We start from the raw sequence: 18,329 nt of genomic DNA, 5'->3' as shown, positions 1-18,329 counted from the left end.
CTCCAGCACCTCCGCGACCCTACTGAGGATAAGCGGTGTAGCTGATGAGATGAGATGAGACTATTTCGATAGCGAGCAGTCTAAACAGCTGACCGACTGGTAGCAAAAAGCCGTTCATATTCTATGTGACTCACAAAAAGTTTGAGGAACGCTAAGACCCCTTGATCTGGATCCCGATGTGCCGAAACCTGATCCGGGTCAAACAGCAAACTGAAAACACGGGTGACGTGAATGGATCAGGGACGGACACGTGTATGCAATTTCAGCGGTGGTCGACCGGGCCCAAACACGTGGCAACACATGTCTGCCATTCCCATCCTTAATGGACACTTAAATCTCTTTCCATGTTGTGTATTCATACAATCGGCATCTTTGAAGACATCCCTGCTAGATTACACTGAAGTAATCCTTTAGGATTTGCAAACAAATGAACTCAAAGGCGAAGTTGAGGCTGGATTATCTTGTCTTTCATCATTTGTCTCATGTCTAATCCCGTTTCTTGTCTTGTCTCCGCTTCCCTTCCCTCCTCCTTACCTCTCCCTTCACACGAATGTCAGGTACGAGGCAGAGAACGCTTTTTTCTTCAATCTCAATCTGGCCGATTTCAACATCATCGACACTCTCGGGGTTGGCGGCTTTGGTCGTGTGGAGCTGGTAAGATTCCCTCGCGGAAATACAAATGGTGCCGAGCCCACCGGCTGCGCATGCTAATGCTCGCCAGTTTCCTTTCTTTCGTCATCCCTCCAAAGGTTCAGCTGAAAAGCGACGAGAACAAAACATTCGCCATGAAGATCCTCAAGAAGCGCCACATCGTCAACACGAGGCAGCAGGAGCACATCCGCTCAGAGAAACTCATCATGCAGGAGGCGCACTCGGATTTTATTGTTCGGTATAAGCAACTCACCTTAATTCATTCAGTACCAAACATGGTTTAAAATATTTTCTCAAAGTTGGAGAGCATTTGATATGTCCCAGACTGAGTTCAGAGAGCCCTTATGCTTTTTATTTCCAACAAACCTAACTGTTTTTATCTTACTTTAAGCAAAGCTTTTCAGGGATGAACATTTTAGGTAGGAGGAATGGGGACCAGGGAGAGTGCTGGAAAGTGATATCATGTTCATCATCGCAGTTTTTTTTTTTTGTTGGTGTAGCAAAAACATGGTAAACGTAAGCACATCCCTTCTTTAAGTACAACCCAAAGGCCAACCCAAATCCCCAAAAAGCTGAAATAGGAAGTGTATTCAAGCATATCTAAGAAATGGACGTACTTGCACGCGCATTATGAACATGCTGACTGGGGATACAATGGTGACACAAGACAGCAAATGGCAGAAGCAAGAAAAAATGTTTCAAATTAGTTTGACCTTTGCCGTGTCAAAACAAATGTTGATCATTGTACATGTAAGTGAGAGCAAAACGCTGGTGTTGGGCCAAAGCCATTTAGAGAAACAGTGTGTTTCATTACTAGTATGAAAGAACTTGATTAGATTACAAAAAACCCCAATATTGTTAATTGTCCTTGTTGTAAGCCATTTTAGGGAACTGCTAAATGAATTAAGCTAATTGATCTTAATTGGAAAATGGTAGGTGATTTTTTTCATCTTTGCAATATTTTTATTTTAATCACGATTAGGAAAATTGTAGCCATAGTAGACAATTTTAATGACTTCAAGTAAGATTTTTCTTGTGGCCATTAAAATGACTAAAACAAAAAAATGAGCAGAAAAATAGTGCTTTGAATCTCTGTTTTTTTGTCCTTCCTTAGCTTTATAGCACTTGTTTTTGGTCATACTACACAATACAGCAACAGGGGTAAGATAGGGGGGTAGCCCCACAATACTCATGAGGACAAGTGTTGTGAAGAAAAAAATATGGTTATCTTCTGTTACCTATTGATGCGAACAAATGTTAAAGTTACTCGGCTGATCAACGGAAGAAAGCAAATTTACTGAACAAAAGCATGTTTTCTGCAAAGATAAAATTGGTCAATTTCCTGCGGCACACTGCACATGTGTGCCCTGGCACAATGGTTGAAAAACACTGGCTTGGAGACACTAACTTTTAGCTGTGTCTTCCTAGTTCAGCAACATTTAGCACACAAAACAACCACACTTACTGCCACGCACCAACTCTGCAACACATTCCGATCCCACAATTGTCCATCTGATTAACTCTACATAGAAGTCGATAGTTTATAAAGTACATCCAATAACTCTTAGGGCTCGTGCATATGTTTACCTATTTTTGCTTACGGGTACATACTTATGTGCAACTCATGTTTGCAAAGAAGGTATTTTCTTGGGCCAACTTGTGAGACATAAGTCCTTGCAGCAATTATGCACAATAATTTGCCAATTTAATGTTAAATCCATGTCAATTTCACTCATTTGTTGATTATACAGTTACATACATTAGATTGAAATACATTGTTTTGTATTTATCCGGGTACAAAACACATCTGCTGAGAGGATCAAACATTTGCCTGACTGACAATGCAATTAGATGATCGTGCCACGTTCCAGCAAGTCGTCACCGTATTTAGCAGCCCTTCTGATGCCCTTCTTCTTCTGTGTATTTGCAGACTCTATAGAACATTCAAGGACAGCAAGTACCTCTACATGCTGATGGAAGCCTGCCTAGGCGGCGAACTGTGGACCATACTTCGAGACCGGTATGTTTGGGGTCTTAATGATTTCAACAGGAATAATATATTTGAAATGCTGCTGAATCTCACTTATTTGTTTATATTGTGGACCTCCCAAGGGGTTCTTTTGAAGACTCGACCACCAGGTTCTACACGGGCTGCGTGGTTGAGGCTTTTGCCTACCTACATTCCAAAGGCATCATCTACAGAGACCTCAAGCCTGAAAACCTTATCCTGGATCACAGGGGTTATGCCAAACTGGTAGATTCACCTGTAGACCGTTGTTTAGGATATTTTTGTGAGCCAAGGCACACTTTATTTTAAGACAAAATTCGAGTACCAATGCACCTAGAAAACGTAAATTTAAAAAACATAATCATGGCTCCAATTTAGTTTTTTTTAACGTTTTAAGGCAGGCTGGAGTGAAGCCTAAATTGACAGTATATATATTATCTTACCCAAGTGTCTGCCCTAGGACTGCACTGCAGCTAAGGGGAAAATACTGTCACTTAATACTTAAATTTTGTCGCAATCCAATACAATGGCGCCATCTGCTGCTGATACAGTGTCAAGTTATTAAGTGTCCCTCGATAGGTAGATTGCTCTGTGGGTGAAATGTTGGGAGGCAAACTAGCTGCCCAAATTGTCGTCAGACATTGAACTAAAAAATGGATAATCAATATTTTAAACTCGATCTTTAACTTTTCTATCTGCTTGAACAATAATAAAAATACTTTAAATATGAAAAACAAGAATTTTGTGTGGTAGTGTCAGAGGTCAATTTCAAAATAAATTAGTCACCAAAGTCATTTACATACTTACATACAGATATAAAAAGACAGAACAATATAACCGGTGTTAATGTAATTCCCTGTAAAAGTACCAAGAAGTAGTGTTAAAAGTTTACTTATTGAGTCTCATATTAACACGATTACTGAGTATCATAAAATAAACTGTTATATACTAACACTTAAAAAATATACTTTTAACATTACCTCTGTGAAAATATGGTTCTTATTTCACGGTTCACAGACCCTTTAACCACCTGGGTTTTACAGACTGGCAGCACCTATCCCTCTTCAGGCCGTTTTTTGGGTAAGGGTTTGTTCCATCACATGAAACAGATAGCACTGGTTTCCATAGTAACCAGCATAACGAAGCGTCCTGATTTGACTCAGATACAACACCTTCATCATTTGGTCACCGTTGTTTTTTTTAAATAAAGCACGCACCAACTCGACGACAGCGGACCCAGCTTGCCCCCAGACTTTTTGCTGGAGAATTAGTGACTGCTCTGGAACTTTTCAAGCACCATAGAGCGGGTAAAGGTGCCAAAGAACAAGATGAGGGACATAAGGAATATGTCAGGCATGATGCCGCAAGCCTCGCCCACAGACACTCTGCCGTACTTAATGCACTGGAGTGTTAAATTAACGTTGGTAATTCTTTTTGTTAGCATTACGCTGAACTCTACTGGATACACGTTAATATTACGTTTAGTCTGCTGATAACTGCAAGTTAAGATACAGATATTCAAAAACGGCACATATTTTGCAAATCCTTATCGATTTGTTATCACCAATTAGATAAACTTGGACTAAGTCCTGTGACAGACCAGACTAAGTCTACAGCATATGAGTGTGTCGCGGCTCATTAGTTGAGAAACACTACGATAGACTGTCTTCTCTGAACCCAACCTTACCTTTTCGCAGGTGGACTTTGGTTTTGCCAAGAAAATCGGCTTTGGGAAGAAAACGTGGACTTTCTGCGGGACACCAGAATACGTGGCACCGGAGATTATCCTGAACAAGGGCCACGAAATCTCCGCTGATTATTGGTCGTTGGGAATCCTCATGTTTGAGCTCCTGACCGGCAGGTACCAGCAACTCTCGCTAAGCTAAAGTATCTGAATTAAATCCAAATTTTATAGAATACGCTCCATGCCCGTTTTTCAGCCCTCCGTTCTCTGGCCCTGATCCAATGAAGACCTACAACATCATCCTGAGAGGCATCGACATGATCGAATTCCCAAAGAAAATTACCAAAAATGCTGCCAACTTAATCAAAAAGCTATGCAGGTGAGTGTTCTGACATTTTTCTTTCGGCTTTGAAATTTTTTTTTTCATAGCGTTGACTGAGGCGTTGTCCTTGCAGGGATAATCCTTCGGAACGACTGGGAAACTTGAAAAACGGTGTCAAAGACATCCAAAAGCACAAGTAAGCCTTCAAAAAGAATTATGTGCAGGCAGTGTGTGTTTTTTTATATTTGCGTTATTGTTTAATTGTTTGAGTTTTTATTTTTACACTTTGCCACTTTGGCAATACTGCTTTGAATTAGCAGGAACCAAATAAAACAAAAAGTAAATTTACTTTCTTTAAATAAAATGTGGGTTTCATGTGCAAAAGATTTGGAATCGTGTTAAAATTTTGTTTTTTTTCCTGTTTCTCAGGTCAGTATAATTTATTGTAATATGGTTTTCTGTCTTTGAACTGTTTTGCTATGCACTACAAAATGTTTACACCTAAAAATATTATACAAGTAAATATTGCAAAATATGAAAAATAAAAAATTAAAATGAGCATTTTTTGTATTATTAATATTATTATTAATTGTCAATTTTCCTTCCCATTTTATTTTTTAAAATACTTATTCTTTAAATCCGGAAAAATTAGTAAAAAAAATACTTCTAGTAAAATAACAGTGCTACCAAACATTCCACAGTACACTACGCCAGTTAATAGCATATTACAATAAGATACGCAGTAGTATCAAAACTATGGAAATAAAAAAATAATAATAATCAAGTGATCCTCAATTTATTAGTAACGAGGCTGATGGTTCTATGGTTATTTATATTCAATTATTGCCATCTGCTGGACAATTTCATTAAGCACTTTTGCCATAGAAATGAAAATCTATGAAAATAAATCTTTATCCATAAAAAAAAATCATCAAATGTTTGACAGCTCTGAAATAAGTATATATAGAATAAATATATATCACAAGAAAATGTGTCTGCAATATAAGATATGTATTTAATTGTTTTCTATATTCATTATTTCTATATATATTTATATTTCCTTGCACTTTCATATGTTACTTCCTTTTTTGATGCAGTAAAAAAATATTTGTGTATTTTATTTTATTAGAGAAAACAAGTTGAAAAAAACAATACCAAAATAATAAAAAAATATTAATAGGTACATTGTGTAACATCTGGCCACTAGATGACACTGTATGGTCTAATGCGAACAAAAACCAGGACTAAATAAGTACAGTGAGACAGCAAGACGCCATACAAACATGACTGCGACTACTAGGTATTGATTCCGCTATGTAACAGAAATTTTAAAAATGTGTTAACCTGTCAATATTTATAAAATGTATCATTGGTACGATGCCTTATGTATTTTGCCTATTATTCAAATCCATGTGTTTTTGTACCACTAGGAGGCACTAATTATCACACACGGTTTGATTAACAGGACATTTTGTATTATCTAGGTGGTAATAAAATTGCATTTTTAAATTACTCAAAGTTTGAGAAATTTGTCAACATAACAAGGGTTTGTTATTATATCTGTTTTGTTTTTTGCAGTGTGCATATTTAGACAACCAATGCCATTGCACTTTCTCGTTTGTAGGTGGTTCGAGGGCTTTAATTGGGAGGGCTTGAAGAAGGGGACACTGACCCCTCCGATCATCCCCAATGTAAGACGATTAAACGAATGTGCTCCACATTTGTTTGCTCTTTCACCGACATGGTCTCTTCTGCTCCTCCAGGTCTCGTCAGCAGTTGACACGAGCAACTTCGACAGCTTCCCCGAGGACAACGAAGACCCACCGTCAGACGACAACTCCGGCTGGGATGTCGATTTCTGAGATTGCCCGTCCAAGCTCTTCCCGCGGAACCAAAAGAATCTCATCTTTTGTTGCTAAGCGGCCACGCAGAGGCTGTTGCTTCTGTGGTAAAAGGATAGAAAAGAAGTGGATTTGATGGACGGATGGCACGCCCGACTGGGTCACCGATATGCCTTTATTTCACTGTGGCCCCCTTTGGATCAAGCATTTATAGCGGGACAGCTGTAGCACACATTCGGTGTTGTCTTATGCTCTTTAGGCGGAGGAGGAAGTGCAGGGATTTCCATATGCCTGCGCGAAAACACGCCGGGCAGTAAAGCAGGCCGGTGTTTATGTTTTTTTATTTGTTCGTGTTTCTTTATATGATAAATAAGTGTGCAGAAATGTGACACATTATGTTCTGATCATCGCTTCTCCCGTCGTACAACAAGTGCTCTCGACCGCCGTGAATGTCACCAAATGCCGCATTACAGTCTTGACCATTTTAAAGGAGACATATTATGCAAGTCTTGTTGCTCAATTTAAAAAAAATAAGCTCCCAGGAATCTTATCAAAATGAATAGAATCAGTACACTCGATAATACAGCTGGCACATTCTTTTCAAATATACTTTGGGTAATTGCTGTTTAGGATTGTGTTCCAGTTTTCAGACGCTTACGCTGGTACTGATGCTAATCTATTTTGTGCTGTTAGCACAGAACAGCCGTTCTCATAAATTGATGTAGACATAATAACAATTTCATGTAATTCTGTCAAAGTCCGCAAAACTAAACAGCATCAATCTGTCGAATAAAATGCACCTCTTGGCCCGAATGGAAATAGATTGAGGAAAAATAACAGTAAAACTGGTCAAACACCAAATGCCAGTCAAGAACCTTGCTCTTTAGACCTCTTAGGTCAAAGTGACCCGAATTGGGTCAATAAGGACACATCCACTGCTTCGATCAATTTGAATCTGTCTTAAACTGTCTTGGCTGTTGTTCACTCAACTCTGTCTTATTAAGACAAAAACGAGTTTTCTAAATGTTTTTTGCAACGTGAGGCTATTTTTAAGGGGTTTAAACAGATGGTTCTAATACGAGGTGGTTATTTTTAAAGCAAACAATGCCTGCAATTTACAAAACAACCCTATTTCATTTTTCTAATAGATATACCTGTAACTTTTGGGGTTCTTTTACACAAATTTAGCAATTTTGAGAGGTGTTATCTTGTACAATATGACCTAACTCTTCTTTATATTGAAACAAAACACCAGAACTTTTGGGGGAGTTGTTTAAAAGAAAACATATTTTTAGAGGGTTCTTTTTTTTTTTTTTTTGATAAAAATGGACAACCCTGAGTTATTCTCAAACAAGACCCCTGTGGCTGGGAACAATTAAACGAATCCATCCACGTTTGACCCAACTCTTAGAGTGCATTGTTTAAAGGGACTGTGTGTATTACCTGATCACTAGATGTCACTGTATTGTTTTGTGCAGCTGTAAACTTGTGCTTAAAAGCACAAGGAAGAATACTACTACAAAAACTCAAAGTGAAACAGCTGCACCATTTGTTAGGTCATCATTTTTTTCCCAGCCTCCACTGAGGTTTGGGTATCGGTTGCAAGCAACGGATATATATTTCAGCTCCCTCTTGGTGAAACTCATGTGATGTAAATTAAATGGATATTTCTGAATCTACTAGTATTTTTGAAAATGAACGTTTATACGATATGTTTTTTTTATCTTTCTTTTTTCTAGATTTTTCTTATTGTTTAAATCAATATTGTTGTTGTTTGTTTAACAAATGGTGTTTTTTACACCCACCATTTAGAGCTCCCTTTTAATCAAACCACAATTGAGAATGCAACCCTGGACAGCTCTCTCCAGTGCCGACATTTTCTGGTCTGAAATTGGGTTGTGGCAAGGTTGACAAAAGTCCATTCCTTGATGTTGTTGGTCAAGTTCCTTTTCTGTGTATCTCTCCTCCTACCGTACTGGACTGAGCCCTGGATAATAAACTTAGCCAGTCCTGATGATCTTGTGATGTGACCACCCCAATGCAGTCTTTATCCATGCACAGTTGACAACAGCTTTTTGTAGGTACCAATGTGCCCTCTGTTGGTCACATTGGCTAAGTAGCTGATGCCAGGAACTTTCCTGTAGCATCACATCTCGCTGGCCTGGATTTTCTTTTCCAGCTTTGCTGTGAAAGTCTATGTCTTTCAAGTGTGAAGGAAGAAGGACGTCTGACCTTTGATTTCATTGCAATGTTCCTGTTCCTACAGATGGGTTTAAGTCTGGAAATTGCGGCTGTAGTTTGAGCTATCCTAGCCATCATCTCTGGTTCGGACCCCTATTCTGTTATGACGGCTATTTAAATTTGTTGAGAGGTTCAAGGCCTCTGTGGTTGATGGTGATGTTTGTGGTGTTAACTTGGGGGTTATTGTCACAACTTTTGTTTTGTTTTTCTGTGATGATTCCCATCCCTTACTGGGTTGATCCTTTATTCAGGCAATTGACCAGATTTCTAAGTTCCTGTTCTTCTCCTGCCAGTATGGCAATGGAATCAACAAAGCGAAAGTTAGTGACATTGTGTCCCCTAATGCTGACTGTACCTTCATCTAGGTCCAGGGCTTGGGTCATGATCCTCTGCAGGGAAATGTTAAATAAAGGTGGATAGAGAATGCAGCTTTGTCTCACACTTACTGTGGTTTGAAACTAAAACCAGTGATCAGTACATCACTGCTGGAAATGGTGTACAGCTGTTAAGCTAGTTTCTGGCCCATGTTGAACTGATGCATTGTGGCCCACCAGGCTGGTTGCCATATTCTAAAATGCCTTCTTGAAATGCACAAAGTGATAGAGTTTTTGCATAGGATGTGCAGATTTTCTGAGGTACCCCTTTCCTCCCTGATACTTGGCTTTAAATGATACACACTGTCCCTTTAACCAAACGTGAAAGTGCAGAAATAAGTTTTATGTTTAGACTGCTACATGTTTATGGTGGTAGATACTCAAATTTAATAACCAGCTCATTTGTGAATGGTGGCTTGGTTTCTGTATTTGCTTAAAGAAGATGGAAAAGTCCAATTTCCATAATAAGTCCCCTTTAAGGTACATTGTGAACACATATAAAGCACAAACTTGTGTGCCGTCAAGGGAAGGAAACATTCCAAGTGCCCTGTTTCATTGATGTCAACCATGATGCACAACTGCTTTCCGGCTTCAACATTAGACAAGTTAACTTTTCGAAGTCCCCCACGAATTGTACGGCTCCAATTATGAACATGTTGTCAAGTATCTCCACTGCTACCCTAATTCATCATGACTACATCAAAAAAAAAAACTGACATGACAGTAATGTTTGCTTGGATTTTTTTTTGTACAGTGATTGTGATTATTTCCTTTGCTTGGTTTTCTTTAATAATAATGCCATCGTACATTCTGTGATTCTTTGTTTCTGTATCTGTATCCCATCTGCACGATCTTAAGCTATTTTGAGAGCATCACGTTTCACCTGTCACGTCTTAACAATCAAGAGCATTAAATGTAAGTGCCTTAAATCAACGGCATACACATCATTGTTACAAGGCCTTTTGGATGCTGCATGAACACACACAACTGAAAAGTACGCCTCATCCCAAAAATCATTTGTCAAAAGTCTGTCACCTACAACTGCAATGACAAAGCTTTTCCACATCAGTATAAAATAATTCGCACAAAGCAGGAATGATTTGCGGTTGTGAACTTTAGTTACATTTTGGTCATGACTCACACTGTTATACTTTACATCACACTGAAGAAAGTCATTGATTGATTGAAATAGAAAGTATTTATTACTAAAATCACAAGGGTAGGGTTTAGTTTTTCATAAAAAGATCATTCCTATGTTTAAAATTATCACATGGTATTCCATAGCCTTGCCATTTGATCCCAAAGTAGATGATAAGTGTGTTTTTATTTATGAGTGGTCATTTTAATTTATATACATAAAAGAATGTATTTGAATGTGTTGTTTTAAATAGGTTTATCTGAAAATTTGAAAGGTGATTGCACCCTTTTGTTGCCAGATTCTTTGCCTAGTGCTGTTTTCTTCTGTTCCTTGCTGAAAAAATAATTTTGCAAAGTGCCACTTGTATGATGTTTTGGGGAATAACAGAGTTTTAAAGAATAAAAGTGTTGGCGTTTTTATTGATCAATCATATGTCTGCCTGACAATCCTTTGCTTCTGGTTTTGGAAACCCAAAATGTTCATGTTGGTTTCATTTGCTCCTTGGTGCAAGTGTGAAGACATAGTAATTATTTTTGCAGCTTATGAAATTGGTTGGTTGGGTAGGTAATTGCCTTGTTTCTTTATACATGCAATTATGAGTTATAACTGATAAAAACATAAACATTTTTAAAGTGTCTTTCAACCATTGTGGTGGGGCACACTAATGCCACAGCAAATTGCCCAACTATTTTTGCAAAAAAGTCTGCCATTCTTCAGTATATTTGCTTTCTTCCATTGAACAACCAGGTAAATGTAAAATACATTCAACTCACTAGGTGTCCACAGATTACTATTTCCCTTGTATATACTAATTGTCTTACAATGAGGTAGTACACACACTCAACCATGTGGGCAAAAAGTAAAAGCATCCTGTAAAATCAGATAGAAAATGAGTGAAAGCAATACACCAGTAAGCCTTCGCCTTCTTGGTACGGAATCACCTCTACCTTTTGAAGCTAACTAAGATTCCACTGCAAAAAAATATAAGAAAATAACATAAAGTCAAAATTACCTACCCAACCAACCAGTTTCATAAGCTGCAAAAATAATTACTCTGTCTTCACACTTGCACCAAGGAACAACTGGGCACTATCCAGTCACTACCCCTAGGTTGGCTCACTCTCGAGGGGATTAGTATACCAGTTATTGACAAAAATATTGTACATTATTTTACCAATTTAAATAACTTTCTTCTTATTTTGGTGAAAATAAAAGGGAAATGTTAGCACGTTGTGAAAAATACGTTTTTGTCCCAGCAGCAAATAACTTTTGGAAGAAGAATTCTCTTTTTTGTCATTGATAGCAACATATTGGACATTGTTTTTAACAAAATTGGACACGGCACTCCGGGATAAACAGGTAATAAAGACATAAACGAGAAAATAAGATAAAAAAGAATGTCTGCATAAATAGGCAACAATATTTAGGATAAGTGGTGTGTAGAGTGGTCTAAGTTGTAAGTGCTTTGTAAAAACGGTGCAATAACATTTAGCAGAAAAGAAATTCAAGATGACTTGATAAATAAGACATAAATACCCATTTTCTTATCATTCAACAAAAACAAATTAAGAATATGAAGTAAACTTTAAAAAAAGAGTGGAGAATGTAGATCAATCCAAAATTAATAAAATAACCAAAACTAATAAACTGCATTGCCTCCAGAGGCACTGTGATCTTAAATGAAAGGAAAATCCTTATATTGTCAAAAGAGACTAGATGAATATGCAAGCTTAAACAACATAAATTATAAAATAGATGTATAAATGGCACTGGGAATCTTTTTTAACACTTCGAGTAGACAGTGTGCCTAGAGATTTTATAAGAAAAAAAGCCTTATTCTCAAAGAAAAGTTGGAAAACACTGATATCGAGACCACAATATTAGCCACATGAGGGCGCTGCAGCTTAGCGACAGGCCTCATCTCCACCGGTGGCTCCATTCAACCTTCAACCAATCTTTTAATAAACAAGACATTTGTATTTCCAACCTTGAATTAACCCACTGTCATTCATTTTCGATAAATACAAGCTCTAAATTCATAGAGTAAATATATTGTATTCTTTACCTTTACTGTGTATAGTTTTGTGGAGGCGACAGCAGGTTGACACGTCATTGAGATCAAAGGGTAAAGAAGACACTTCAAAGGGAGCCACTTGGTTCAACTGAAGATAAAAGACTAACTTCAAAAGCTATGTTCTGCAACTAAACTACATACAAGAGCTTTTTTGGATCTTTGCGAAGTGTTTTTTGGAGCTGGTGCAACGGGGGTAATAATAACTTGTTTTACACTGGTTTATGCTTTTGTTCTTTTGCTGCCTCGCCAACATGGCGTCAATTTACACGTATCGACTCACGAAGAGGATGCTAAAAGATCGATTCACGGATTTCTCTCTTTTTTTTCACAAAAAAACAAAAAATGTTTGTTTCCCTTAGCCAGAACTGACGATTTTTAAAAAAGGAAGAGAGAGAAAGATAGAAAATGATAGAAAGAAACACCAGAGAGAGAGAGAGAGAGAGAGAGAGAGAGAGAGAGAGAGAGAGAGAGAGAGAGAGAGAGAGAGAGAGAGAGAGAGAGAGAGAGAGAGGGAATGCAAGAAAGGAAGAAATAGAGGGAGAGAAAGAGAGACAATGATAGTGAGAAGCAGATATGAAGATAGACTTTAAGAGAAAAAGAGAATCAGGGAGAGGGAGAAAGAGAGAGAGAGATGGAGAGAGAGACATACAGCCAGCTAGCCAGCCAGACGGGCAGACAGACAACAGTCAGACAGACAAAATGATAACAAGAGAGAAAGAGAAATAGAAAGTGGGGGAGAAGGAGAGAAGAAAAAAGGATAAAGATGAACAAATTATAAAAGAAGGAGAAGGAAAGAAAAGTATATTGATGCAAAGGAAGAGTGACAAAGACAGAGCGAGAGAAAGAGAGAGAGCGTAACACAGTGACAGAAATTGAGACAGAGAAACAGAGGCCGAAAGACTTGAGAGGAAAAGAGAGAGAAAAGGAGAAAGAGAGAGAGAGAGAAAGAGAGAGATGGGGGGATAAGAGAGCGTGTCCAAGAGAAAGAAAAAAAGCTGTAGAAAGAGAAAAAGAGGAAAAAACGAGAGGGAGAGAGATGAAAGAGTGAGAAAGAGAGAGAGGTTTTCTAATAGGATGCACAGATTAAAATATCTTCTGAAGTACCCCTTTCCTGCCTAATACCTGGCACTAAATAATGCACACTGTCCCTTTAACCAAATGTAAAAGTGCAGAAATGAGTTGTATGTGTAGACTACTACAGGTTTATGGTGATAGATACTCAAATTTAATAACCATCTCATTTGTGAATGCCGGCCCGGGTTATGTATTTACATACAGAAGATTGAAAAGTCCAATTTCCATTGATATTTCAATGGGAGTCGTCTCCTGACGCGAGCCGACTCAATGCGCCGTCTCGTTCGCAATCGAACCATTACCAGTTCGATCCTGGATTTGACGAGCCATAACTCAGACGTTGATCACTGCAAAGCTCGTCCATTTTTCTTTCATCCTGCAAGTGTCACTCATGACTGAAAGAGGTGCCGCGGAAGTCTATTAATTCGGTCAACTATTTACACTTCTTAATGGTCTTCTTGCATATCCAAAACATTCATGTCCGCTCCTTGGTGTCATCGCGGGAGGGGGCCGAAAGGGCGGGGGATAATTGCAGGCCCCCCTTATTGGGAGCCCGCCCTTTGGCAAACAAGGGGATCAAATGAAGAGTTAATCGACGCAAGGGACTTCAATCAGCTTCAAAAAACCTTTGAAAGACCCCAAACATTTGTGTTTCGCCATTGATTGTGACATCATAAAATAGAGACCTTTGAAGAGTTTTGAAAAAAAGTGCCGGGCTGTTTTCGATTCAACTGTTTTTAAAATATGCAGTATTGCACAGAAAGGGCATTTATACAATCTACCTACATGTGCACATCTAAATAGTTCTAAAACTTAGGGTTAAGGTTAGGGTTGTACCCTGTTGATAAAAAAAGAATAGAATTAAAATTGTCTTTTGTCATTAATACGGAGTGATTATTGTTTACAATGTGGTTAGACATCAATAGTCAGAATAAATACACAAAAAAGACTTAAAAGACAAAACAAGATAAAAAGAATGTAAAGATAAAAAGGAAAACATATTAACAAGGTAGTGCTTAGAAATTGACCGAAGTTGTAATTGCAATATGCAAAAACTGTTTTTGCATATTGCAATTTCAAGCAATCATACCGACACTTGGACCTGATGTACAACTCCAACCTTTTACAAACTGAGAGGTACTTTTGGTTACTAATAAGCGCAATCTTAACAAAAAACCTAACCCTAACCCTGACCTTAACCCAAACCCAAACCCTAACCCTAACCCTAACCCTAACACTAACCCTAACCCTTTAAAAGAAACAAAAACCTAAAAGACTACTTAGTAAAAATTAAATTACCGGAAATCAACATAACACAAACGCAGGGCTCCACATTCTACAAACAAGCCACCACAGTTAGGAACACCGTCACCAACACAAACTACCTAATTAAACAAACAATCACACCTGCTACGGAAAACTGTATATATGTCATAAAGTGTAAACACTGTGACATTAAATATATAGGAGAGACAGGAAATTCTATCAGATGTAGATTAGCACAACACATTTACAACATTAGGAACATTAGACAAAATAATACACATCTTGTCGCCCACTTCATTCAACATGGACTACAGGCTTTAGAAATATGGGGCCTGCAAACAAACAGCAATTGGACACAAAGGGAAAGACGTAAGGCAGAAAGACACTGGATAGAAAGACTTAACACTCTTTTCCCAGATGGACTAAACGAACGCAGGTAAGAAACGCTCCAGTTTCCTGGATGGCCAGTGCAGAAACTTGGTTTCCCAAGGACCTCCAACATTTTTTGGGGGGACCTTGAGAAAGTAAGATTGCTTCCTAACCTAACCCTCACCCTAACCCTAGCCCTAACCCTACCCCTAAGCCTGACCCTAACCTTAACCCTAACCCTAAACCTTAACTTTAACCCTTACCCTAACCCTAACCTTTTTAATTTTTAATTTTTAATTTTTTTTATTTTATTTTCTTTTATTTTTTATATTTTTGTTTTTTGTAAAAAAAAAATGTCCTTACCCTTACCCGAACCCTAACCTTAACTCTAACCCTTACCTTAACCCTAATCCCAACCTTTTTTTAAATAGAAAATTAATCCTTACCCTAACCCCAACCATAACCCAACACTAATACTAACCCTAGCCTCAACCCTACCCTCACCCTAAACTTATCCCTAACCCTAACCTAATATGCTTTCTAGAATAACTATTGGTTATATCACTTTGTTCTGAATTTGTTATTATCAGGTTCATTTTTGGAAGTAGTGTTTCCTAGTTGAGGAAAAATTTCCTGTGATGTATCAACGGCCAGCATAGCCTGGTGGCAATCGTTCCTCTCCAGGTCAACATATTGTTCCACCCGGTCTTGAACTGGGGACCTTTTACATCTTAGGCGAAAGTGCTAACCATTGCACTCTGAAATTACATAACAAAATATGTGAAAATTGTATTATTTTTAAACCAAACCATAACAAATATTTTTTTAGAAAAAAAAGGTTATGAATATAATTAATCTGATGGATCCATTATTTAAAAAAAAAAAAATTGACATTGACGGTAGGAATTTAATGTTTGGATTTGAATTACTTTAAACTGATGCTGTTTATCAAACAATTGTAATAATTGAATAAGACACTTATTATATTTTCTATTTGACTACCAGGTGGCACTGTTGTCTAATGCGAATGAAAACTAGTACCACAGCATGCAACAAAAGGGCAGACAAACTTAGCAGCGATTTAAGTAGGGATTACACTCATGTAAAAAGAAAATCTATTATAAAAAGTTACATATCTCATATAGAATTGCCTGGTATTAACATCAATGCTTTTTGTATCATTAAATGAAAGTTTTTCTCCCACTGGGAGGCACTAAGTATTACACACTGTCCCTTTAAGATATAGTCAGATCATTGGATCTGTTGCATGGGCTTTGACTGTTCGATTTGTGTTAATAGTGATATAAAATAATGAATGCCTGACAAGATGTCTTTAATCGTTTACACCAGGCATGTTCAAAGTCCGACCAGTTGGCCAGTTATGGCCTGTGATCAAATTTTTACTTGCTTGCATGAATTTAGTAATATGTGATTCGTAGTATAATACATCCATCCATCCATTATCTGCACCGCTTATCCTCAGTAGGGTTGCGGGGGTGCTGGAGCCCATCTCAGCTATCTCCGGGCAATGGGCAGCGGACACCCTGAACTGGTTGCCAGCCAGTCGCAGGGCGCACAGGGACTGACAATTCACTCGCTCAGTCACACCTAGGGACAATTTGAACCAGCCAATTAACCTAACATGCATGTTTTTGGAATGTGGGAGGAAACCGGAGTGCCCAGAGGAAACCCACGCAAGCACGGGGAGAACATGCAAACTCCACACAGGGAGGTTCGATCTCATGGCATTTGTACAAAAATCAATATAAATTCACCATTTCTGTTGAATGCTCTGCCCTCTGAAGTTCAGTCTGCATCATCAATGGAAGTGTTTAAATTTAGGCTTAAAACAAACTTATATAGATTTAGAATGATGTTGACCTCATACTCTTGTCAGCCGGTCCTTCAGGGAGTAGGAAGAGCCTAGTATTTGCACGGTGCATGCATTTCAAGCAATCATACCGACACTTGGACCTGATGTATGAAATTCTGTTACTATTTATAATTGATGTTGAAGCCTGTGTATTGTCTGTTGATGCCATTGCAACAACCATTGCAGCCTGGTCATCCTGAAAGGGGGGTTAAGGTTCTCTTTGTATTGTACAACATTTTGCATGGACTTTCCCCCTCATATCTTTCTGATTAATACACCCCTATGTTCCTGACCGGAGCCATCTCTCAGAAAAAGCAAGTCTGCTTGTGATTCCAAGAGCCAAGAAGAAATCCACGGATTCTAAAGTGTTCTCCATTCGCTGAAGATTTTGAGTTTTTCCTTGCCCTCATGTATGTTTCTGATCAGGGGCTGGTGTAATGCAGCCCTTTGAGAGACTTTTGTGATTAGGGCTATGTCAATAAACATGACTTGATATTTCACCAGATGTTGGAAGTAGCCCTTCTGCCACCTTGCCCCATTTCCAGAATGGCGTCTGTATATTAAATCGAAGGAAAGATGACTGCGACATGGCCAGAACAAGTGGAAATTGAATTATTTTCACCAAAATCCTCAACAACTGTGTCAGCCTAATTTGCCAAGACACTGCAGCGCTACCGACTGGGGTAGTGTGAGGAGGGTAACGAGGACAGCAGAGAAAATAATCGGGACTACACTTCCCTCCATTCAGGACATTGGCCAGAAGCGCTGCCTATCCCATGCTAAGAACATTATCGGGGACCCCTCTCACCCCCATCATGGACTGTTCACTCTGCTAGCCTCTGGGAAGAGGTACTGCAGTGCGTGGTGCAGGACCACCAGGTTCCGCAGTAGTCTAGTCCCCCTGGCCATTAGACTGTTAAATGGTCAATCTAACATATAGTTAACCTAAATCTTAACGGCTGCTAATCTGACTTTTTGCACTACTGGCAGTTCTTTATAGCTTGCCACTCCTTGCACATTTGCTCTCTGCACTATTGTACTTACAGCGTTATTGTTACAGTGTTAATGTTACTGTTTACCTGACTTGTTAACCTGAATGCCCATTTTGCACATCTGGTTAGCTACTCCTCTTGCACTATCGGCACTATGGTATGGTAAAATGCTATACGTAGCCATAATACAATACAACTTTTACTTATATACATTCGAGGAAACTGTGCGGGTCAGATGTATCGACATTTCGTTCTGTATACACGTGTACTAGAATGACAATAAAGTATATCTGAATCTGAATCTGAATCTATGGCTGCTTATCAAGAATATAGTATTTAAAGGCACTGCCAAGACTAAACATCATACCTGTCAACCTCCACGGCTCCATGCCCTTACAAAATGTCGTATTTTCCCTTACAAA

General features: G+C 38.4%; 1 protein-coding gene and 1 long non-coding RNA gene across 3 annotated transcripts in view; one reads left to right on the top strand and one right to left on the bottom strand.

Annotated features, from left to right (window-relative positions):
• The window catches only part of LOC148353681 (cGMP-dependent protein kinase 1), a 231,864-nt gene extending 221,201 nt beyond the window's left edge, over positions 1 to 10,663 (top strand). For both annotated transcript variants that reach the window (XM_088351757.1, XM_088351756.1), the window contains exons 10-18: positions 558 to 654; positions 750 to 889; positions 2,582 to 2,671; positions 2,764 to 2,905; positions 4,357 to 4,520; positions 4,600 to 4,722; positions 4,799 to 4,861; positions 6,290 to 6,356; positions 6,429 to 10,663. In XM_088351757.1, the coding sequence (XP_088207883.1) occupies positions 558 to 654; positions 750 to 889; positions 2,582 to 2,671; positions 2,764 to 2,905; positions 4,357 to 4,520; positions 4,600 to 4,722; positions 4,799 to 4,861; positions 6,290 to 6,356; positions 6,429 to 6,527 (985 nt within the window). In that variant the 3' untranslated portion in view covers positions 6,528 to 10,663. The remainder of the gene's footprint in view (positions 1 to 557; positions 655 to 749; positions 890 to 2,581; positions 2,672 to 2,763; positions 2,906 to 4,356; positions 4,521 to 4,599; positions 4,723 to 4,798; positions 4,862 to 6,289; positions 6,357 to 6,428) is intronic.
• The window catches only part of LOC148353679 (uncharacterized), a 33,281-nt gene continuing 21,247 nt past the window's right edge, over positions 6,296 to 18,329 (bottom strand). Inside the window, exon 4 of the long non-coding RNA XR_015852537.1 lies at positions 6,296 to 6,608. This is a non-coding gene — a long non-coding RNA (uncharacterized LOC148353679). The remainder of the gene's footprint in view (positions 6,609 to 18,329) is intronic.

The sequence above is a fragment of the Urocampus carinirostris genome, chromosome 13 (assembly GCF_059441175.1).
Source record: "Urocampus carinirostris isolate Australia breed hairy pipefish chromosome 13, RoL_Ucar_1.0, whole genome shotgun sequence".
Lineage (NCBI taxonomy): Eukaryota > Metazoa > Chordata > Actinopteri > Syngnathiformes > Syngnathidae > Urocampus > Urocampus carinirostris.
Note: the sequence above shows the minus strand (reverse complement) of the source record. Positions and strands in the feature narration are given on the sequence as shown.